The 25,745-nt window shown below is 38.2% G+C and overlaps 1 protein-coding gene across 1 annotated transcript; it reads right to left on the bottom strand.

Annotated features, from left to right (window-relative positions):
• Nucleotides 1–8,507: 8,507 nt before the first annotated feature.
• On the bottom strand, nt 8,508–20,904 carry LOC116254494 (uncharacterized). Its single transcript, XM_031629917.2, has 2 exons — nt 20,420–20,904; nt 8,508–9,722 (listed from the first exon to the last, which is right to left on the bottom strand). Exons 1-2 carry the CDS (start codon nt 20,846–20,848, stop codon nt 8,793–8,795), a joined length of 1,359 nt encoding a protein of 452 aa, XP_031485777.1. The 5' UTR covers nt 20,849–20,904; the 3' UTR covers nt 8,508–8,792.
• Between the last annotated feature and the right edge of the window lie 4,841 nt (nt 20,905–25,745).

Raw genomic sequence — 25,745 nt, forward strand, 5'->3', positions numbered from 1 at the left:
CTCAGTACCATCCAAACCTACCAGTCTTTAGTGGCATCTCAGACTTGGGCATCTATCGATGTCAAAGATTCGTTGCTTGTTTCCTCAGCTTTCCATGTCACAGTGACTCCAGTGTGAAGCCTATCAACTTGGTAAGCACATTAGGAGTATTTTTCCATTGAGTCTAAATCCTTCAAGTCATAGTATGTTTGACTTACTTCATGTCGATGTGTGGGGGCCTAGCCGTACTACTAGCTGATCTAAATTTTGGTATTATCTGGTCTAGTTGATGATTTCTCTTGTGTTAGTTGGGTTTTCCTTTTGAAGGAATGTTCTGCATCTATATGTATCCTCATCTATAGTTAACAAAATTCCAATTCATATGCTTTACCTTGATCGTCCATTGTTTCAAACCCCACCTCGTCCTCCTGTTCGGAGAGTCTCCCTCAATGCCCTTTGCCACTTATGTCCCTTCCAAATTTATCATCACCACCCTGGAATCGTTTTTCGGATACTCCTTTGGTTTACTCTCGCCGAAAAGGTCTCTCACATGGCTTTCCTCCATCATCCTCTCCTGAGGCAAGTGTGTTTGATTCCTCATCTCCAGTTATCTCTGACTCGTAGGATTTCCCTATTGCCTTGCGGAAGGGTAAACGTCAATTCACCATTCACCCCATTTCATAGTTTGTGACTTCTGAATATGTAAGTGACAAGGTCCAACAATTCATTCATGCTCTGTCTACTTATACTGCTCTGACATGTCATCAGCAAACATTACTAGACCCTCATTGGTGCTAAGCTATGGAAGAGGAAATTCATACTTTACAGGAACGCCACACATGGGACCTTGTTGCTCCTCCTTTAGGTTGTGATATTGTTGGCTCCAAATGGGTATTTACTATTAAATACATGCAGATGGGACCCTTGAATGCTATAAAGCTCGGCTGGTTGCAAAAGGGTATACTCACTATGACTAACAGATGGGACCCTTGAATGCATATTGACTTCTTTGACACATTCTCGCCAGTTGCCCGGTTATGTACCATTTGCTTCTTGATTTCTCTTGCAGTTCACTATGACTGACAGATGCATCAATTAGATGTCAAAAATGCATTCTTGCATGGCGAGCTTGAGGAGACAGTTTATATGCAACTACCACTCGGCTTCGAGGTTCAGGGGGAGTGTGGGAAGGTGTGCAAAATGGGAAGGTCATATATGGACTGAAACAAAGTCCCCGTGTATGGTTTCATAAACTATCTGATATCTCACAAAGTGGATTCCAGAGGTCCCCCCTTTATCATTCAGTGTTTGGTAAGAAGGGAGCGTTGGGTATAATTATTTTGGCAGTATATGTTGATGATATTATATTGACCAGCAACTATAAACAAGGTATATCTGAGACCAAAGAATTGCTTCAAACACACTTTGTCACAAAAGACCTTGGACACTTGAGATATTTTCTTGGGATGGAGGTGGCTCGTGGTAAGGAATAGTTCTCTCTCAAAGAAAGTACATTTTAGAGTTATTGCAACAAACAGGAATGTTGGGGGCAAAACCTACCACCATTCCCATGAATCTACAATTGCACCTACATGGTGAGTAGTCAGAACCTGTAGAATCTAATGCGTATAGATTTTTAATTAAAAAGCTTCTTTATGTGACAGTTACAAGACCAGATATTAGTTTTGTAGTGGGAAAGTTGAGTCTATTTATGGAGAAACCAAGGAAGATCCATTGGGAAGCTGCATTGATGATACTCAAGTACTTAAAATCTTCTCCTAGTAAAGGACTACTATTCAAGAAAGGAAAAATCTGCTGCTTACTACTCATGGAAACATCCGGCGGCCACTCACTCACCCACCCTGGGGGTGGGTCAAGTTGTCAGCTATCTTTCTTATATCCTCGTCTGATTTTTTTCTTTGCCCAACAGTGTTTGATGGTATAGGCTAAAAAGGGGGAGAGATGTTCCTTCATTTTTTTAGGTTCATGAATGGCTCAGACGCCTCTCTCAAAAAAAGACGCAACCTTATAGATCCATTCAGTTCTTACCATACCTATCATGCATGGGCAGTAGGGTCGGAATCCGTGTGACGAGAGTGGTTTCCAATCTTCTTGGCATCTTTTGGAGTGCAAGATTGTCCTGCAGGATGTTGTTAGTGGTCGAGTCTTTTTTGGTAATTGACACCCATTGCATTAGTGAATATGAATGTTCACTATTAAAGTGGAGTAGTTCTTCCTTCCAAGCTGACCTTCTTGTCTAAGATGGAAAGAAGGAATTCTTACTGATGGTGGGTTGGGTGGATCCTTTCATGGTCTGATTTTGCAGGTTGGGCAGAAACCCAAAATGACTATTGGTCTCCCCTTTTGAATCTCGCGCTTGTCATTGCCACCTAGTGGCATTTTTGCCTTTCATCGATAAGGCACAAGTGCTGCCTATATGGATTAACAACATGAATGAAATGTTAACTATTCTCATCAATGAATAAAGTCCTTTGTTTCTACCCACTCGATATTTCATTTGAATTTACAAGGCCACCTCCTGCTTGCTGGCATCATTCTTATTACGGAGAATGAGGATCTCTTTGCACATCGCTCAGTCTCGATCTCTGTTACTCGTTGTGGTTTACCATTCCTTCTTTTCATAGACTTTCTCATAATAGGAGGGCAGATCACCTCGTCAGCCTTTCTTGGTTCTCTTAATAGCTATTAAGTGCAAAATGTCAGACTCTAAAGGTGGAGTCAAGGTAGGGCTCCCAAGGGCCTTGGCCAACCTCAAAAAAAAAAAAATTACATGTAAATTTTAGAAAATTTCACTTGTTCTATATAAAATTTTTTAAAGATGATATTTTGGCCCTAATCAAAATTTAGAAACTTTAATTCAACCCTCTCATGAAAAATTTCTGGCATGAAAAATTTCTGGCTCTGTCCCTACCAGACTCTTTTATAAAAAGGTAGTACTTAATTATAAAAAGGTAGTACTTAATGCGGAGATTGTATTTTCCTACCGGCCAGATGCCATCTAAAGAAATTCATACATTTTGTCTCTTTCCAAGAGATGTGCCACGTTTTCAATCCCTTGTTTGTTCTTTCTCCTTTTTTCAGATCTTGGTCTTCTACTCCCACTATGGGTGCTCGGTTCTAGTTGTTTCATTTGAGTTGTTTGTTGCCTACCTCTTGAGGATTGACCCCGGAGCGGAAGGTGGTGTGTGTGAGTCACTTCTTTGTTTGTCAGCTTACGGGCTCTACCTCAGAGTAAGGATGGAAGATTGACCCTTGCTCAGAAGTAGGACCCAACTGGCTTGTTAAGTGCATTATTAATATGTGGCTTGCCTACCTATCGACTGCCTGCAGCACGATGCCCCTAGGCATTGACCCCACATTACAAATTCCATCGTTATGTTTGGCCATAGCACTAACAGCTCTTAGGCATTTTGTTCAAGTTGTTTAGGGTTCTACCGCCCCCCCATCGAACCTAAATCTGAGCATGGTCAGGAAGTGGGTTTGTGAACCATGTTCAGAGAGGGGGACAAGGCTTCCATGGAGAGCCTAACATCTTTAAGCATAGCGTTAATCAGGCTGCTCATCCTTATAGTGCAGTGCCACCCTCTTAGGAAAACTTTGACAAGCAGTCTATGGCACCTAAACAACCAACCGCTAATGCCCTCTATGGTTACAGTTATTTGACTTTTTTAGCAAAAAATCTTCAATCATCAGCTACTACTCAAAACATATCTGTCCTCAAGATGGCAGACCCTCAAGAACCTTTCACCCCTTTACTGGAAACGGCTTACACAACCCACCTCAGTGTCGGGACGCCCATCGACATACATGCTATGTCACATGAGTGTAGGATGTGGGTGCCGGTGCAGGTGCGGATGCGGATGTTGGTGCGGTGTATCCCAAAAAATTTGGGTGCGAGGATGCGGCGAGGGTGTATATGTATAATATATTTATTTTATATATATAAATGTATATATTCATAATATATATAATTTTTGCTTGTTTCTTAGCTTAATTTGTCTTTTCTTTTTATTTTTATTACTGTACATAAAGAAAGAAAAGGATAGGGAGAAGAAAAAAAAAGAACAGAAAATATTTTGAAACTTGCATAAGAAAGGATGCGGTTGGGGTGCGTGTTGGAGCCGCACCAGCATCAGCATTGTGTCGACACAGGTGCAGCCCCTTTTTTGAAGAGTCAGTGTGGCATAGCATACATGGTGGGGAAGCCTAGCAGAACGGCTATCCCACTCTTGGCTAGGTCGATTCCATTGAGGCTTGATGAACTTTGCATCAATACCCTTCCGTTGTGATATAGACAGCATCAATCAATACCACCATGTCAGTGGAAGAATTTCTCATTCACAGCCAAAGTCTCAACCAGTTTAGAAAAAGCCTGCTTTCTCGAAGCCATCGTACAATGTGGCCAACCAGTGGGAGGCCAAGAACTTCCTGCCAAGATCTCTATTATGGAACGAATTCCCTGACCAGGCAATTTCACAAGTCCATCAGGATGGCAAAGGCTAGCACAAAGCAAGAGTCCCTAATTCCATTTTACCAGAAGTATGTGGGCTCCAACCAATTACCTTCACTCATCGTTCTTTGCCTAAACATTCACTATCTCCCGACCCCTGTATGTAGAGACCCTTTTTTACCATTAGAAAATCAAGAGGGTCTTGATAGACACTGATGCAGGCTTCACTAGAACCATGATATTTGCACATTGAGTACAGCTAGGTTGTTTCCCCGATTTGCTCTTCACTACAGTTATTTGTGCATTTGATGGACCACTCGAACCATCAAAGGTATAGTTCGACTTCATCTCCAAGTGGGACCTCTTGTTCGGTTTTTCTTCTATGCAGCGGCCAGCAACATCTTTTTTGTGGCTAGTCTTGGATCCACGCTGAACCTTTGTGTTGATGGAGGTTCCATTTTGGCAATCTTCCTTCTCACCTCACTATAGTCCTCGAAGCCATGTCATTAGACTCTTTATCAAATCCTTATGACATTGCCAAGCCACTCTCATATCTGGTCACCTATTCAGACAAAAAAGAGGTCCTATAGGTCTACATCGAATGGTACCGCTTTCGATTATGGCTGCTTCTCTATGGTACCGGTTGTTGCTTCGTTTCATTTGCTTCATGGTAGGTAGCTTTCAATTCTACTTTGATCGTTATGGACTGGTGCCAAGATCAAGCTGACCTTATTTGAACAGCTAGTATAGTAACAATGACTCCTTTAGGGGCTGTTTGATGGATTGAAAACCTGGAATTGGAAAAGAATTTATGGAGTTGTACCGATTCTGAAATCAGGGAGTTGACTATGAAAGGATCGGTACCGATTCTGAGATCAGGGAGTCGTTTTTTCCCGTCGATGTCCATTTGCTAGGCTGCCTACCTAAACCAAAGGCCATTATAGATGCTATAACGAAACCTCGTAATCAGGTATCTCAAGCCATGAAGATAGAATGGGGTCCCAACAGGAAAATCAATGTTTTGATTACTAAAGTGGCATCTTGGATGATACTGGAAATTACAATCAAGGATGACTATCAATCAACATCATCTACTTCAGCTTACCAAATCTGATCCCAAAATTATAGGAATCTGTCCAGATTTATCCAATTGCAAATCCATCCGAAAATTGTAGCAGAGATGGTTATTTAAGCACGATAGATTATAATTTTTTATTCAAGCAGTAAACCTCTCTCTCGTGCTCTTCTCTGTGGACGTAGGCTCTCTGCAGCTGAACCACGTAATTCCTGGTTTATCTTCCTCTTTATTTTATTTTCTTTAGGATTTGTATGACAGTAAGGATTAACCTGAACCTGCCGTGTTTTAACTCTCTCATTTCTATTTTATTGCCTTGGGTGGTGGCCTTTAGCTGTCTGATTCAGGTTCTCCCATTTTTTAACGCATCTTCCTTTGCAGTGTTGGCCGCTTGGTTCAGATTGAGGTACCCACATATAGTTAGGGGCACTTTCTTCTTCAGCACACATGCTTCAGTTCTACGACTTGACGCCATTGACAAGCTTCTGCAATACAGTTTCTAAAGCTTACAAGGTCCGAAGTTAGACTCTCTCTCTCTCCCTCTGTCTCCCTTGTAGATGAGTTTCTTCATCTTGGTATTTAACTTGTATGAATGTGTAGTCAATGGCTGAATAGAAGTGAGAAAAAAATCAGATTGGAGACCATGAGAATGGAGAAAGACAAACCGAATAGGAAATGGTCTACGCTATTGTTGGGCATGTATTCATAGATCAGAATCCGCTCTTCTCCTTCAGCGCAGCATCCTACTAGCTGAACCAGATTTGTATGCTGAAGCTTTGCTATTAGCTTCAGCTCACTCCTCAAGGACTTGCTTGAGCCCTTGGATAGCCTCTTGATAGCTACTTCTGGTCCTCCTCTGAGATTACCCTTAAACACAATATATAAGCATATTATTTATCCTTCAGTTCACTATCGTTTCACTTCAAAGCTACACTGATCTTCAAAATGCCAGAGAACTGTCTGCGGAACAGCTAGACAGTTTGGGAGTGCGATGCTTGATTGCTTTTGATTTAACCTCCCTACTAACAGTTGCCTTCTTAACATTATAACGCTCTGGCTTATAACTGCTCGAAGATAAAGCGCACATGTTCTCTAATACTTAATCAGACTCTCTTCCTAAATTGTAAGGAAAATAAAAAATGTGAAAGCATTCAGAATTATTAACCTCTCAACACATCATTAATTGGCAGACAAATAGGACCTGCACTTCATATATTTGTCGAGGAAGGTATCTGCCATTAGCAGGGAGTCGCTCTGCATTACAAGAGAAGCCGATATCCATAAAAATTCTTGTTGGTAAGGAAGTGCTTGACAGAAATGTCATCGACGGAAGTGGTTGGATGACTAATGACTTGTCAATGACTACAATTTGTGGCTTCAATGCAATCATTCATGGTATGCGCTTGTACGGAAGTCACAGAAATTGGGACAATCTTCAGAGTGGCACAGGCGCCTTGGGATCCTTTTTATGATCACGAAACCAACTTGCCCATACAAATGTTTGTTAAGAAGGTTGGGTTATTCTACAGCTCAATGTAATCGGACCATAAACATATAGAAAAGAATATGATTCGAATCACATATAACATAACCATATATGGCTGATAGGGTATTGCTTCCAATTTGCGATCCGACAAGTTGCAAGTCCTATCAACATTTTTACATATAATTATATTGGACGTCCATCAAAATCAGATATCCATCTGGATTTGGTAGGAAATATCTTATTTTACATATAATCATTGGTCTTCATTTGGTATGATCGAACTGTTCCTTTTTTCTTTTTCTAGATTATGATTGGTTCAGCCATTTTTCTTTTTTCTTCACATTACTTTTCTTTTTTGATATTCTTTGTAGCGGGATTAGGTTAAAGATTTTGTCAATGTCAAGCTTATTTTTATATGTTTTTTCTAGTAGTGTATACTGTATTATCAATAGTATTTACATAAATTGTTGTTGAAATGCAAGGACCAAGGTGACGATGCAATGGACGAGCATTAGTTTATGGTTGCTGGTGGCTGCTTGATCACTATCGTCATTATCTTCAACTCATGAACTTCAATGAAGAACATGAAAGTTTTGTTTTTGGTCACATAACTATCATGATATACATTTAGTTGTTTCCAGAAACTTATATCTAGACATCTTTGTATGGTTTGCATGTAACAAATTGAAAGCTTACTCTCCAATTATGTTTTTGTGTTGTTCAAAATTGGATGATCTTTTCTTTTATAATATATGGGTTTTATGTCATTTATAATATTTGTAGGGAGAGAAAAAAAAGAATGAGAAATGACAAAGAGAGTATTTTGTTAGTTGGTATATTTTAAATTGTTTGTAGGCATAAAAAGAGCCAAAGAGAGTAATTTTGTTAGCTTAGATTTGTTTACATATTTTATTAATTTTTTCATTATATGTTGATTTTAAGCCTCTCATGTGTAGAGAGAGAAAAAAAAAAGAAAAAGTGAGTGAATATTTTTATTTGTTTGTATTTTTAATATCTGAAATATTTTCCCGTCTCATGTGTAGAGAGAGAAAAGGAAAGAGAGAGTGAGTGAATATTTTTATTTGTTTGTATTTTTAATATATTTTTTGAAATATTTTCCCGTCATATGTGAATTTTTTATTGAAAGAAAAAGAGTATTTTTATTAGGTCATACATTTTCATTTGCTTTATCATGTATATATATATATATATATATATATATATATATATATATATATATATATATAAAGATAGAACAATGCAAAACATGTGTCAAACTTGTCCGTCTAATTAAACAAACATTAAACAAAACAAGTTGAAAAATTTGTCCTTGCAAACAAATAATGAACATAATTACAGCTTGTTCATATAAACAAGGACTCTTCGTTTTCAAGACACTTGTTTTGACCTTGCAACCAAACGGATCAACTTAACCATTTGCTGCATAATTAATTCTTACCTTGGTTCTCAAGACGAAACTTGTTGTCCAAGCCAAATAATGCAGAAAATCATATGACACAGATATATATATATATATAATTCATTTGCAACTACGAGTGCATATACAGGCCTCCCAGAAAGGGTCGAGCTAACGTTTACATACAGTAGCAGAGGTAATCTGAAGTAAACGGAGAAATGAAGTCACATAATTTCCCGCCCATTGCAATCAAAGTCCGAAAACAATTCCTTCACTGAAAGACAACTTTCAGTCCCATGGGAAGGAACGTACATCATAAAAGTATAGAACCATACCAATGACCGTTTTACATGAAATACCAAGACTACGTAAATGCAGAAACATTTTCGCCTGATGTAATACTCTTCAATTCCTTTGAGTGATCATCATTACTTATCCCAAGTGCATCTCGAAGCTCAGTCAACCAGAGCTCATGCTTCCACTTGTGTTCACCTTGGATATAAAGAGCCTTGAGAACCAAATGGTATGCAACTCTGTTAAGGTCCCTCTTGGACCCATATCCAGCCACGATTCCTGATTCACTTTCCCCAACACTTTTTGAACCCCTCAGATAAGGAACTCTAATAAAGAGAATATCATCAGGAAAGCTGTCATCAGCCAACAAGGTAGGATTAGTAGGTTTATTTGGTACGTCTTCAAGTGTTAATTTTCTTTTTATTTTAGGCAAGAAAACTGCAGCTCTCCTCTCAATTGTATCCTCGTGAGATTTTGCTTTGCACGGCTTCCTCCCATTATCAGTCTGAACTTCTGCCTTGTGAAGATTGCTCTGAGAGTCCATATCTTGATAGGCTGTTTTATCCGTGATCACTTCAGAGTAGGTTACATGTCTGCGCTTTCTTCTGTATGAGTCAGGGTTTGCAGCAGGTACTCGAGTAATTTGGTCAAGGCTAACCTCATAAATTGGCCCATTGGTTTGTGTTGCCACTGCCTGCAGCTCAAGGAAAGGACACTCAGACAGTCCATACTTTTGATTTGGTAACTTCTGCTCCATTTGAGGTCGCAGTTCGGAGGATATCAAGGCCTCATTTTCCAAGCTTAGAACTGCAGGTGGCATTGCAGGTGGTGCCTCGTGCAAGAAGCTTTTTTTTCTGATAATAGGCAACTTTTGCTTTTTTGTGGACTGTGTCACTGAATTTATCGGAGTATCATGTTGCACAGACGAGCTTACAGCGTGGCAGAAGCCAGATACTGGATTAAATTGGACAGCCACTGGATGCATCATCATTGCAAAGACCTTGAAAAGACAAAATGCCAAAAACGAAATTATGAATATTGCATTATTAACTTATTTATTAAGGCAACTAGTCCCACATGAAAGTATATAAGCATGTTATAGAATCACTTACATGGGGAACAAGCAATTAATAAGCTCCGTAATATTAAGCACTGTATATAGTATATACACAATTCTCAACAAATGAATGTTTTTCACATGTGTCCAATTCTGGAAGTATAAAAGAAAGGCAGTAGGAGGACCCAAAATGAAATCATATTAAATTAAAGACTTGGTAATAAAGTAATATTTTGTGAAAGCAAGGAAACAATTGAGTTATTGGTTTTTATGAAGATTTATGGAATTTTTGAAGTAAATTAGACAAGCTTAGAAATGAAGGAAATAGCCTAAAATGGAAAACATCAATGGATGAGTAGATTTGGTCAAAGAGGTAAATGCAATTACATATATTATTTGAAATTTTGGATCAAGAAACAATAGGAAGAAATCCACATCCAGATCAAAAGAGAAGACAAAGGTCAAATTCGTCCCTAGTCATGGCATGGTAAATATCAATAAGAAAAAGCAAAATTTTTACAGGGAGTCCAGTGGAATACACCAATGCCTCAAACAGAAGAGGAAAATGCCTGCGGATCCGGATAGATAGTCATCTTACTGAAACGTATCTAGGACACCCCTGTAAACCTGTGGTTGTGAAACAAGTTAAAGAACCGATCTTAAAACTCTAATATGGGCCAACATACCATAGTATGGGTGTTTATGGAAATAGAAGGACGTGTACTTTCTCTTCTAATTCACAGAGAATGATCCTAAATGCATTATTACTCCAAAAATACAAACAAAGAACCAAAGGTATTTGACTTTCCATTTACAGGATTACAAAACCTAGAATCCTGTGACCTGGGTTGCCAAGGTGAACTGTGAGACCAAAAGCTCACATATAAGGTCAGAGTAATACCAATTTGGAAAGTTTGAGATGTTGAGGTCCGTCTCCAAAAAACGGGTTGAAGATCCAATCACTAAAGAGGAACTATGACCATTTTTCCACAGAAGGGTAAAATGAGAAAAGTAAAAACTTAAATTACATAAATTCCTACTTGGGGTCCATATCATAGTCACGAAAATGAAAAAACATTTTTTTAAAAAAAAGAATGTGAAAAATAAAGCCGAAAAAATGGCAAAAATGCCGTTTTTTGGAAAAAAAAATGCTGTTTTATTGGAAAAAATGCAGTTTTTCTTTAAAATACCAAAACAAAAAAAACATGAAAAATGAATTTTTTCACGTTTTTTCACATTTTTTGCCAAACATTTTCTGATGCCAAACTGCTTGTTTCCATTATATAATTTTTATTTGTTGTTTATCTACTAATTTTTTTGATGTTATGATTAGTTTTTCATTTATTTTATTTTTCCCTATTTTTTAAGATTTTTAAAATTTAAAAAAATAATGCATTTTTCCTTTTTTTTAAACTGGTTGTATTATACTTAAAAACCTCACTGTTTAGAATGCCAAAACATATTTATAACTATGGTCTAGATTCAGGAGCAACACAGTCGACCATCGGAAGCATATAGAGAGGATTTACATGAATTGTTCCAGAAGAATGTACCTAGAGTTTCCTTGCAAAAACAAACAGATCTAGAATCCAAGATAGGATCAGAATAATAGGGAATGTTGCAGAACATGTAAGGGTGGGCATCGGGCCGAGCGACCCGGCCCGATAGCTTGGGTCTTGGCCCGGGCCCGGCCCGGCTCGGCCCGTCGGGGCGCTCAGCCAGGCCCGGACCCGGCACGGCCCGGCCCGCCCTCCTCACCCCTTTCCCCCCCGCCGGCCGCCCTCTCCCGACCCCCTTTCCCCCTCCCAACCCCCTTTTCCCCCGCCCTCCGACTGCAGCAACGGCAACAGCGACGGAGCCGACCCCCTTTCCCCCCACCCTTCGGCTGCAGCAATGGCGACGGAGGAGGGGGAGCGAAGAGGGAGACGGGAGCAGAGAGGGAGACGGGAAGGGAGAGGGAGAGGGGGAGCGGAGAGGGAGAGGGGTAGCGGAGAGGGAGAGGGAAGCAGAGGGGTGGGGACGGAGGCAGAGGGGGAGCGGAGAGGGAGAGGGGGAGAGGGAGACGAGGAGAGGAGAGGGAGACGGGGAACAGAGAGGGGGAGCTCAGAGCTGGAGCAACAAGGGAGAGGGGGAGCAGAGAGGGAGAGGGGGAGCGGGAGCAGAGAGGAGGAGGGAGAGGGTGAGGCGGAGCGGGAGTCGGGCCTGGCCGGGCTGCCGCCGGGCCGGCCTATCGGGCCCGGACCCGGGTCCGATCGGCCCAGCCCGGCCCGACGCCCAGGCTTAAGAACATGTAAGAAGAGAGAGGAGGAATAGGGACAAGGAGAGAGAGATGGGAGAGGTAGAACTAGTCCACTTAAATTACTTTAACCCTAATCGCAACTTAAAGGGATAAGCTAATAAAATTACATAGGAATCCACCATAATAAAGAAAAGATAAAAAGGAACTTAAAAAGATTACCAAACTTGCAAAAAGCCCCCTCATGCCTATCAATATTTCTTTCCAATGTTCCCCCTCAAGCTCAAGCAGATATGTCTATCATGCTTAGCTTGTTACAACATCTCAAAAACCCTGAATTGGCAATAGATATGGTGAACATGTCTACAACTTGGTTTTTAAATGTCCAAAGACTTGTAGAGATCTGCCCTGTATATGCATCATGTATATGGTAATATGCTTGCTCCTCTCATGAAACACAAGACTATTTGCTATATTGGCTCATATCATCAATATGGAGAAGGGTACACTCACTTGCAAATTGGGCAGAATGGATTTGATCCACATCATTTCAGATGTTGTTTATGCAATACCCCTATGTTCTAATTCAGCACTTGACCTACCTGATATAGTCTGCTTTTTACTTCTCAATATGACTACGTTTCCCTGCAAAAAATACACAAAGTTCGATAGCAGACTTTTTGCCAGTAATAGATTCTACATAGGCTGCATCGGAATAAGCAACTACTTCAAGAGCACCTTGTTATTGAAACAGTGGTATCTGTATCATACGATATGTATATATCATATAGGTTGGAAAAACCTATATGATATGGGTACAACACACAAAATGCTTATGTATCGTGCCCGTATTGGCTGTATCTTATGAGACAGCCACCATATCATGATACGGCCAATGCAGGTTGTATCTTATGATACGAGTCTGTTTTTCAAAAGGGGTTTGATGCCCTTTTTGTCAAGATTTCTTTTAAAAGTTCATCTTCCACTTTAAGAGCTGTGAGAAGGAGAGCTTTTGCTATTTTAAAGAGAAATCACCAATAAATCATCAATTTAAGGATGAAATACCATTTTGAAGGAATGATAATGAAGATGAAAAAGATGATTATTATGTTGATTGATGATAATCATGATGTTGTTTAATCATAAGCATAATTTCGATCCTTATTTGACAGCAAACGATTATGAATAATATGTTTTGTTGTGATGTAAAAGACTTTTAAAGTTTAAGTAAACTTTACTTTATTAATGTGTCATCACTTATGAGTTATGAATGATGAATCATAAATGTTTATAATCTATGTGATGAGTTATTTATAGAGAATACATTTTCTTGATTATTCAAGATTTTTTCTAATTTTTTTTATTTCTTAATTTTTATTAATTAAAAAAATAATTGTACGATACACTTACGATACGTTACGATACGCGCATAAGTAGTCCTAACCGATACATGTCACTATATGTCTTTCACAACATTGATTTGAACAACAATTCTTTCTTTAAAAAAGGACCAAGTATTTAAGAATCATCGTTGCCATTTCCCAATGCACTTGAGTTGGTTTGCCCCATGAATTGAATCTTACTCGTCACCAAGGAAATATCAGGTCGAGTGACTATAAGACATAGCGATCACTGAAAAAGGAGAAAGAGTCATCCCCTCACCTCCAGAAAAAACGCAAATAAAAGCCAATAAAATGCTTTTCATGTATCTTTCATCTTGACGTTTTTTTTTTCAAAAATTTTCAAAAAAAAGTGTTTTTTCCCGCTTTTCATGGCTGACTTGTTTCAACGTTTGTCTCGTGTTTTTTTTGTTTTTGAATAAAATGTGTTTTCTGTGACAATGGGATTGCCGCACCCACATTGCATTGACGTTGTCACAGCACCCAAAATATCATGTCCATGTGACTTAAATTTTGAGATAAAAGTTCTATATCATAAGCTAGGAATTTCTTTCTCCCCATGACACAATCATTGCAGAAGAAATCTTTTCTGCAGAATTCTTTTGAAAATGGAATGCTTGTTAGTTTTGCAATATTTAAATGACCTAACCTTTGATGCTAAAGATGATAAGCCTATATTTCTTTTGACAATATTATATGATCATTTGCAGAGGTCCAAAAAATCCACATGATAGAGTCTTCCCTGCTAAAACCTTCTCCAATCATCTTTCCCAAATTGGTAATCTACAAGACATTTATTTGGTGGAAAAATAACATTGCGTCCATCAATTCTTTGAGAAATAGATAATATTTTAGATTTAATTTGGGAATGCATCTAAAGTTTGAAATTTTGAAAACCTTTGAATCTTCAAATACTTCTTTAATATTTTCAGTGTTTTTTATTTGATAAGAACACTGCTGCATTGCATTTGTTGTACATACGAAAGTACTTGAGTTAGCTTTGCATTTCAATAGAAGAGAGTCATTTAAGGACATACTAAAAGATGCACCCAAATCCAAAATCCAAAACTACATAATGGAGGCTGTGTTAGTCATTGAGGCAACAATGTGCCCAAAGTGGAGGTGCTGCATCTGAGAAGAGGTTGTGGTGCATTCATCAATTGAGGTTGTAGAGCTTCTTCCACCAATTGAAAGAAAGACATTAATTTTATAGCTTTTACATTTCTAGTTTTTGTAGCTGATGGAGGAGTCTTTTGGCATTGGTTGTTCTCAGCCGTGTTTCAAAACTCGCAGAGTCAATGATTCGGTTGACTCAGTTTGACTCAGCCCTCTACCAAGTTATTCAACCCAGTAAGGGAACTCGGTTTTTGTCACAACTCAGCATGACTCAGCCTGACTCGGCTGTAACTCGGTTTGACTTGGCCAAAACTCATTTGACTCGATGATAGTCCAGTGATAAATTTTGTATTTTGTAATTAAGAAGGTAATTTGTTTATTAACTACTTAATTCCTTAATATTTGACATGAATCTTCTAACTTATTGTTCATTTATTAAATTTATATATTACAAACGAAAAGGTAAAACTAATTAGGTTTAACTTCTTGTACAGTGTATTTATTTCAAGTTTTAGCCTTTTAGGACATTGGACCCTTTACTTTTGGATTTTCAGTTTTATATAATATTAACATATATGTTGAATTTGCTAATCATTAGATGGTTGTAAATGTTGAATGCGTTAATCTTAGTGTTTGATTTTTATTGACTTGTTCTTCGTTGATATACTTATTCTTGCCACACAGTTTTCTTTGAAAAATGCAATTATAAATCAATTTCTTGTTATCAAAAGAGATCATATAACTTAGTTATTACTTGATGATATAAATTATACATGTATTCAAGTCATTATTGCTTTTCTTTTAAAGCAATAGTTAACAAAACCCAGCCTGAGTCACCGAGTTGACCTGCTGAGTCACGAGTCAAGAACGAATAAGTCAAATCCCGAGTCACCAGGTTTTAAAACATTGGTCCTCAGCTTCAAGATTTTGCAGTTCAAATATTAAGTTGTACCAGTAGTGGATCCAACTCTGACTGCAATTGGAATACATTTGAAGCAGTAATTGCAAAACTTTTTGGATTTGCTATATTCTCATCTTACGTCTTATTTGATGTGTGTATATATATATATATTTATTTATTTATTTATTTATTTATTTATTTTTATGTGCAGCTCCACATCAAAAAAGAAGTGGACTTAGATTTGTTCAATATAATCAATGAGTAAGACAAAGACATGAAAAAAGAAAAGCCAAAAGGAACATGAGGGGCCCTATTGAATTCAGAGAAGTTGATACCTATGAATATAGCTGAATGATCGTGATGACGCAGTCTTCAAGATGAAGATGCTTCACTTACAGGGGCTAATGTTGATAAGGCTGCTGGAACATCAAAATTTATGGACGAGCGATATACAAGATCTACAAAACATAAAGGGAAGAAGATTCAAAATAAAAAGAAGCTGGAGAGATTTGCAGAAGTGGAAGAGGAAGCTAATCCAGAAGATGATGAAAATCTTAAGTTTGTCTGATCCTAATGATGATGATAGTGTAACCATCTTCTTCATCTCATCATTAGACTTAACAATTGTTTTTTTTTAGAACACAAACTTTTACATTTTTTATTGTTACGAGTTGAACAAACTTATGTTCCAATATGTGTGGAATTTTAGTATGCTTAATTGCTTATGTATGTCATATTTGTGAATTTGCCACTAACTTATAACTATTTCGTTTTGATTTTTGTACACCAAATACTCATCACCACAATGGATGAAATAATGGCATGGCAAGCTGATATTGTCCAAATCACCTTTAGTTTATACATCGTCTCTGACACTAAAAAGCAAGACATCAGAGGTTGTCCCTAATACTGAAGAGCAAGATGATAAATTACTAGAGATTGTACTTGAAACTGAAGAACAGGAGCATGCACTAGCACAAATAGTCCTTGATTATGAGGATGATGACAACGAGGCACCACTACATAAAAGGATGAAAATACTTTCAAAAGTTATTGTGTTCAAGAAGAAGAACCTAGCCAAGCCATCAAAGATTTGTTCTGCATTTATATTTCCTCGTATTTTGATTAGAAATCCTTTTTGTATTAACAGTTCTGTAATACAATGCACTTAATGTATTACTTAAAGCCATTTGTCACGTACGATGTTCAATGTCTGAATGTCATGTACTCTTATGTTTTTGACCCTTCAATATTAATTATTCAGCTTCAGTGTGCTTAATTTAAACTCAATATTGTCTAATAAATCATCATTTATATTTTTGTACCCCAAGTTTTTTTAGTGCCTAGGCCTTTTAGAAGGCCAACCATTAGGCCAGCCTAGCGCTTTTAGCATCTAAGTATCCAGCTGTGTCAACACATACGTGGCATCCTCCCAAACAAGTCTATGTGGTTTAGTGCCTACTATATGTTACATTATATATCTTATTTTGGACCCATTTCATACGATTTCCGATGTGCTTTTACCACATTGTTCTTCATTGCACTATGTAACCTTGTCCCAACTTCCAAAACAAGGTGGCTTGGATGAGATGTTTTCTGTAGAACCAAACAAGACATTAGAGGTTTGAGGCATGTTACAAATAAGTAGAACAGACACTCATGTCCAGTTTGCAGTGACTCCCTTTGACATGAAAAGAGAGGAGGTGGGCTCCACACAAAATGATGTCAGTAATGCATGTCTTTTTGCTGGTCTCCAAAAAATTTTGGAATGGCAGAAAAAAATGTTGCCTCCTCTTAGGAAATTTTGTTCCAGTAATTTCCAGCCAATAGGAAGCTGGGAAATGATCAAACTAGTACATTATATAACCTAGATGATAAACGGCAAAGAAGCTTCCCTACCAACAGTTATGGAAAAGTGAAGGAGCCCCTGCCCTGTGAGCCAAACAAACAAAAGCTAGGCTTCTCTCTAAAAACCAGGTTTGACTCCCAAAGCCAGTAATGCTTGCACTTTTAATCATTAAGCATACTATCACGATCATAGAGAATGAAATCTGAAGCTCATTGTGTCTTTTACCACTGGAGAAGGAGGGGGTAAAAGGTAGAAACCATATCATGCAGCTATCAAGCACCATTCCCTTATATTTAGATCGTCTACCATTCAGATTGATAGCAAAAAAATCGATTACATTAGAAAAATAAACAAGGTGGGTAGAAATATATCACAGAACTCATATAGAACAAAATGCACATACAAACAACACTACTGTGCTCTTAGTGGTGCACAAATAAGATGTGAAAGAAAAGATGGAGACAAAGATAATAACGGAGCTAACTAAACAGTTGGACCCTAGGATTTGATGCTGCTATTGCAAAGGCGTGCTATATGGGACGCTGCACTAGCAAAGTAGCATGTTGTGAGGTTCTATAGGGTTGAAGTTGAGTTTACGCCTCTGTGAGGATGGACCTAATTTCTACAGTTTGCAAGTAGTTTGCCTCCATAAACACCAAAAGAAAGGTTTCCTCACTAATGGATTAAGAACTTCAGTTTCCACAAATGTGATGGATACAATCATAGAGATGGGAAACCAATCATAACTTTCTCTTTGCAGATTAATTTAGCAATGAAGTTGAAAAGCATACTAGAAAAAATAGACAAAAGGCAATCAAGTGATAAAGACATAGCACCTCATATCATCAAAACCAGACTGTAGTTACAGACAAGCATGGCATCCCATGTCTACTATCCCAGAGACGCAACTTTCAGATTAGCTTGTTGTAGGTTCAAAGTTTGCCATAATTATAGAAATTGACATGTTAGCATGCTCTTTATTAATGTTCTCATTTAGAGGAAGGGGCTTCAGCACACACAAACACATTCATACAAATTCACGGAAATTTTCAGGCAAATAAGTAGCAGAAACATAGAGGACATCAAGCATCACAACTAAGTTCACCATGGATTAGCCAAACATTTATAAATATCGGCAGAAAAAGGTGAAAAGCAGATTAAATAATAACGAGTTAAAGACAACAACGGTGGGTATTGCATGGATAAGATGTGAATGAAACACTAAAGATAAAGACCATAAGGCCGTGTTTGATAGCCTTGGATCTTAGATTCGAGGCTGCATTAAAAGGTGTGTTTTGGGAGATCTTCAATTTAAACAAACTGAGGATCTCAGTAGCATGGATTTTAAGTACATGCTACATGTTAAAAACCATGGATTTAAGGTTGGATGGGGGGAGGTCTGACCTTAAATCCATGGATTTGAGATCCTAGGGATCTCAGATCGCAATGAATTAAACACAACCTAATGGAACTAGGTATACTGTAATTTTGTAGACAAAATTTTTCTTAATGGCTGGACCCTCTTGAAATTGCTGTTGCAAAGGCATGATAAATGAGAGATAGCTACAGTTGTAAAGTAGCATTAAACTTTTCGACAGTGTAAAAGTTGACCTTGTGCCTCTGTGAGGATGGACCTAGTTTCTACAGTTTGCAAGAAGTTTGCCTTCATAAACACCAAAAGATAAGTTTCCTCATCAACAGACTAAGAACTTCAGTTCCGACCAAGGTGATGGATATCATCACAGAGATGGTCAGCCAATCAAAACCTTCTCTTGCTTTGTACATTAATTAGCAATGACGTTGAGAAGAGAATTAGAGCTAATGACGTTGAGAAGAGAATTAGAAAAAGCAGATGAAATCATGAAAGACAAGTGATAAAGGCACAGCACCTTGTATCACCAAAACCAGCACTGCAGTTATGGACATGCGTGGCATCCCATGTCTACTGTTTCGGGGGAACATGACTTTTAGCCTAGCTTGTCATATATCCAAAGCAGTGTCACAGACATCATTCTCAGTTTTTAACAATGATATTTTTCACATGTATTTTTCAGTCACATGTATTTTTCAGTAAAGTTGTTTTTCTGGGAAAATGAAGAAAACCTAAAAATTAGGTAAAAGTAAAAAATAAATGAAAAACTAATAAGGAGACACTAAAAAAACTAGACAAAATTATAAAAAAAGTTTGAATGTTTAAGTTTAAATATGAATCCATGATGATATTAATGTAAAAAAGATAAAAACAAAAAAAAGGGGAAACAAAGAAAAAAATGTGATAAATTTATTTTGCCCCTTTTTCAAAAAAATGCGACTTTTTCACTTGTTTTCATTTTTGTTCTTTTTTTCATTAATGTCAAGATATTTTTAAAAATATCACAATATTTGTGACAATGGTACTTCAAAGATTACCATAATTGTAGAAATTGACACGAAAGCATGCTCTTTATGAATGCCCTCTTAACACATGAAGGGGATTCAGCACGCAAAGGACATGCACACAAACCATGAAACCTTCAGAACAAAATAAAGAGGAGATCAAGCATCACAACTAATGCCATTGCGTATTAGCCAAACATTTAGAAGTCCTATCGGTAGGGAAAGGAAAATACGAAAAGCAGATTGAACCATAAACAGGAATCATGGAACAAAGGCAAAATCCAAGACCATGTATAGAACCAAATAGAACGTGAACGCCACAAAACGAATGGAAGCAGACGAAACGGCAACTCCTCCAGAAGAAAAGCAAAGCAGGCGAAGATGAATGTCCTGGAAAAGAAAGGCCAAAATGCTTCTAAAAAATAAAAAAGAAAACGACAAAGAAAGACCAAAACCTTCACCATGTGAACCGTCACAAGTGCAACAGTTTCTAACAAAAAAATCGATTCCCCAACTATAACATCACCGAACCAAGAGGCAACTACTATAAACAAAACAAGAATCCCAGATTGAATGTCACACTGCCCTTTGAAAACTGCATCCAAGAACAGAGCAGACCATTAAAACATCGCAACTCTAAGATTTAATCGTACGGGCACAAACAAAAGCCATCCACCAAAAAAGAAAGTGAAGAGCAATATGAAAAGGAAACTGATCGAACAAACTACAAGGAGTCATGTTATTCAACAGCATGTTATTCACCTGGGTGGATGTAACCCATTTTCCATCAACCCATTCTTGGTGCACTCGCAGCTGAGATTGCTCGAACTCTATCTCTTCCTTGGAATCCCTGAAATAAACCCTGTATTTCCCTCCGATGACCACCTTAGAGACCACGCCGATCCACCACCCTTCATTATGGAAGGCATCAACCTCCTCGTAGACGTTGAATCCTCCGTCACTTGGCACCTCCGGCGGGCATGGCCTGACGTGCCAGAAATCAATCTTTTCTTTAAGTGGCTTCTTCTCATCCTCGTCAGACACCAATGTATCATATTCCACCCAGTAGCGCCTTCCTGCAAGCAGCTTCACTATCTTTGCGGTATAGAGTGCACCCCTGAACCCCTCGTCGTCACTGCTGACCTCCACCGTATCTCCCCTGCTAAAAGTCACCACTACCTCCCCTCCCATTAGATATGATGCTGATGCTGCTCCTCCTCCTCCTCCCCCTCCTCCGCCTCCCCCTCCCCCTCCCCCTCTTCCTCCTCTCTCTCTCTCTCTCTCCCCCCAACTCCAAGCAATCGGGATATTTTTCTCCTGCAAATGTGGCAAAATATAGGATGACTCGTAATGACGGGCAAAAACCTGCCAGAGTACTCTGCAGCTTCGCGGAAGGAGACCCTTCCTTTTTGTCTCTCTTAAGAGGGTTACTTTCCATTCGTCGGAAGAGGATCATTTTCTGAAAACCCTGGTTAAGTAGATCGGTGATTCTCTGCTTACTAAAGCGTAGTATAGGGTATTTGATGGTTTGTCCGTAGTGCCCAATCTCTCTCTGGTCACCTAGTTCGGTAGGAGGCGGCCCGTCTCGTTAACTCCCATGGATTCGTGGTATTTCAACCTATTATCTCTATTCCTCATCACCCTGTCCAGCCCTTCTCTTCGTACCTCTTTCCTCTCTTCCAGCTGCTGCGAGCCATCCAGCATTCTCTTAATACCTCCTTACTCTCTCCCATAAGTCGTTAACTCATCTTGATGGGAAAATGGCTATGTATTATTATGCACTAGTCATTGCAAACAATGAAATGAATTTGTTTGTATGGAATTTCATGTTAATCTTACTTAACGAACTACAAATATGAAAATAAATGGATTCTAAATCTCGTTTTTATTGTTATATACCTATGATTACAATAATTTAAATGAATCTTTATAGATATAATTACAAGTTAATATCATTAGTAGAACTACAATTGTACAATTAATGACTTAGATCTTATTCGTAACATTGCAAATTTGTGATTACGATCATTTAAATGAATTTAAATTGATGTAATTACAAGTTAATCTCATCAAAATTATACAAATTAAGGACATAAATCTCATTTATATCATTAAACTTTCTTGCTCATTTTGAAGGCATTGTCTATTAGATGAAAGCAAAACCAACTAAGTTTCAACACAGGACCTGAGAGGTGATGATAGTTTGAACCACCAAACTCATGATCTTCGCCAATAGATTGGGTAGTGCAGACCTTCAGGTGCTACAGTTTTTCAAGATGTGAGGCGATTTTAAGACCCAGTGCCTCTATCTTGCCATGGCCAATCTAGTCTTCCTATACAAACGACTCACACGATTCGTTATGTTGGATACCAATCTAGTAGTGGGTTGCACCTTCTTTAAAAATGGTTTGAGAGACACATTATCTAGCAAGGACCTGCATTTAGGCATACAAGGAACAATGTCTTACTTCTACATGCATACAGGCATATGATAGACGACATGCTTGAGGAACATGTGGTTTGGGATTTCTTCAACATGAATGACCATAAAGCACAATACACTTTTTCTCGAACGACAGACATCCTCCTTTTGGGCCCCTTCCTTGTTGTTAGCTATCACACTAACCAACATAACATGCAAATTTTTAGGAGATGAGTTATTACACTTCTCGTCAGCAAGAGCTTACTGGTAGAGTTTGAGCTTGACTCATAAGCTTGCATGATGTGTGGGTGGTCAACTATGAGGAATGAGATGTCCATAAATGGGTAATCGGTGGTAAGGAAAACATATGAGTGGGCGGCAATTGCCCATTTTCCCCTACTTTATTGTTGAGTCCAGTCTTGTTGTTTTGTAAAAATTCATTATTACTATTTAAAGAAATTGTCTTGTTTCTCAAATTTTTCCTATTTTTTCATTTGCAATGTTTTGAATGATGTATTTTAAAGCTATGCTCCTTATTTCGTTTTAAAAACCAACTTGTTGTATGCTAGGTTACCATGCATTGACAAGAACAATGGCCCACACAAGGCCTAGAAAGGAGGACCCTAATGTAGAAATAGAAGATACTGAGAACAAGCACCTGGACAACTTGAAATCAAAGGGGATAGAGTTAGAAAGGAGGATGACTTAGGGATAGATTAAGCGGCTTTCATCATGTTATAGAAAATGTTTAGGAAAATTGTGAAAAACTTTGGGGCTTCAAGAGGCAAGAATGGAGAGGGGATGTCCAAAGGTGCCTTCTCAAGTCTGTGGACACTATGCAGTCAAGGATAAAGGAGATGGAAAGGAGTCAAAAGACAGCTCTTCGAATAAAAAATGAAGGGAAGAAGGTCAATTCTTGGGAAGACTTTTGCGAAAGTCTAGACAACGAAGACTTGGAGCGACTGTTGAGAAATTCAGCAAGCTCAATGATACTTAAAACCTACATACATTCACACTTGATCATCTTGTTTGCAAAGTGTGGCAAGTTCAGAGACAATGACGCGACGCTCTTCATTTGTTTTCTACAAAGCTTAGACGGCAACAGAACACAATGGTCATGGAGCACATTGACCCAATGCAGATGGACTGGTTAATGCATTCATTGAGAAGTATGACTCCAACGGCTCAGCGGTCCCCATTATCGATATTTTCATGAACTTGCACCAAGAGCTGGGCGAAACCACTCAAGACTACATTTAAAGGTGGAGGTTCATTAACAACAAATTGAGAACACCTGTGCTAGAGGACCATGCCCTCACAATGATCCTCGACAAATTCTAAGAATACATCAGGCATCATCTCACATAACATGAGTCAAGGACCTTTTAGGAATTCACCAAGAAGGATGACTGGATTGAGACAACCAATGGTTGTCTCATAATAGAAGACAGCCCAAGTAGAGTAGAAAGGAAGACTATAGGAAAAATCCGGCCAAGTCACAAGTCCATGGACTCTTCAAGGCTAAGGCTAATGTCATATAGAGCAATACCCAAAACAAGCAGCAAGAAAACAAGAACAACATTAGAGGGAACATGTAGAACAATGCTCAGCTGTCCAAAGGAGACTAGAAAATATCTAGGTTGGATGTAGAACAAGAAATTTACCCCTCTTGAGCATATGAAAGAGGAAAAGTTTGATGTATTGTTCCAACACCTATGCAGGCTCCGCAAAAGAGATAGTAGAAAATATCCAGGTTGGATGTAGAACAAGTAATTTATCCTTCTAGAGTAGATGAGAGAGGAAATTCTGAAATATCTATTATCCTAGCACCTATGCAAGCCCTTCAAGGCAGTTGACCCTTTAGAAATGACAGGCAAGCATAATGACCAATTTTATAAAAATTTTCGGAGTTCTCAACCCATAGTACTAAAGATTGTATCCCTTTGAAGCACATAAAACAAGACTGCATCGACATGGAGGTTATGGTAGACGGAGAAATACTAAAGGTTTGTAAGAACTCGTTTTGAGAGCATGTGCTTGCATCCACAAAAACATTTTGGTTTTGGAGTGCTCCAGAAAAATGAGGTTTTATTTTAAATGAGAAAGAAAGTGACTCGCACGTCAGTACGAGGATTGACTGTTCTCGGTGCCTTTACTGGGGGTAACCAATCCAATGACTATATTTATTCTTGATGCATTTTGTTTTGGCTTAAACATCTTTTTATTCTACATGTAGTGTAGTATTTGAGAAAATGTTGAAGATTTGACGTTTCAAATTTTTGAGCAAGTTTTGAAGAATCAATTGAGAGTGTAAAACATTTTGATTTTGAGAAATTTTGAATTGAGAAATCTTTACAAATATCATTTGAAGACCTTTGAAGATCACTTTTTAAAGTTACTTTAATGTTCTCTTAAGACTTTAAGTACGTTTGAGATTTTTCTCTAATTCAGTTACTACCTAGTTGGAACTTCATCTCATCTTGCTTAAATACTTTTAGAGAAATGTTTGTGATTATTCGTGATGTTAAGTGAATGTGGATATAAGAATGCATTGATCTTACATAGTTAGAAGGAAATCATTTCATAACATTCATCTAAAAGCATTTCTACCATCGCATACATCTAAGTTTCTCATTCCTATAATTGACATAAGTATTTTTATGAAAAGAGAATTTTTTTTTAAATAGAATAGTGTTGTAGACCATTGATTCCAATATTGAGTCATTACTTGAGTTTTGGTCTTAGTGAAGTCAACAAATGAGAAATTAAAACCTTAGATCTTGAGAGAAAAATATCCAAAAGAATGAAAAAGAGAAAATACTTTAATACAAGAGAAATAAGAAAAAGAGACCGAGAAAGAGATTTTAAAATCACAAAATTAAAGATTTTTAAAAAGAAAATGATATATATATATATATATATATATATATATATATATATATATATATATATATATATATATATATATATATAATAAAAGAATATGTTGAATCATAGAGAGAGAATAGGGCTGAACAACGAGCCGAGTAACTCGGACTCAGCTCGTTAAAGGTCGGCTCAAACTCAAGTTCGAGCCAACTTTTCTACTCAACGAGCCAAGTTCGAGTTGATCTTTCAGCTCGTTTATTTTATCAAGCTGAGCTCGAGTAGTTTAACGAAGCTCGCTTAACCCAACTCGGCTCGTAGCTCGGATATATTGTTTTCCTCATTGATTCTTGTTCATTTTTCGTCTTTTTTTCTCTCTCTTCACTTTCTTTCCCTTTCATCCTCGACCTGGAGTGGAGCCTCTGCAAACTGCCGCTGCCCTTGGCACGCCCTCTCTCTATCTACTGTATTTTTCTACTTCTTCTTCATCCTCCTCTTCTCCCATCTCTTCTTCCTCCTCTTCTCCCACCCAAGATGGTCGCTGAGACACCTCCTTCCCATCCCAGACCCAAACCCTAGTCCCAGCCACCACCGCAAGCCCTCTGCCATCGTTATCTGCCTCCTTCGATTAGCATTGACATCCGACAATCAGTGGAATGCTTATGGCAACCAACAATGGTATTCATCTTTCTCTCTCTCTCTCTCTCTCTCTCTCTCTCTCTCTTTTTCTAAATTAGAGAAAACAAGAAGGGTTTTGGCTGGTGGTGGGCTTTTGGGAAAGTCTATCGGGTGTCTTCATTC

This window comes from Nymphaea colorata, chromosome 5, assembly GCF_008831285.2.
Source record: "Nymphaea colorata isolate Beijing-Zhang1983 chromosome 5, ASM883128v2, whole genome shotgun sequence".
Lineage (NCBI taxonomy): Eukaryota > Viridiplantae > Streptophyta > Magnoliopsida > Nymphaeales > Nymphaeaceae > Nymphaea > Nymphaea colorata.

Bases quoted from the DNA above. Each gene is read 5' to 3' on its own strand.
- LOC116254494 (XM_031629917.2), bottom strand. From the start codon at position 20,848: ATGGGAGGGGAGGTAGTGGTGACTTTTAGCAGGGGAGATACGGTGGAG. The intron at 9,723-20,419 runs GTGAATAACATG...TGTCTTTTCAAG, and splicing joins AATGGGTTACATCCACCCAG to GTCTTTGCAATGATGATGCA.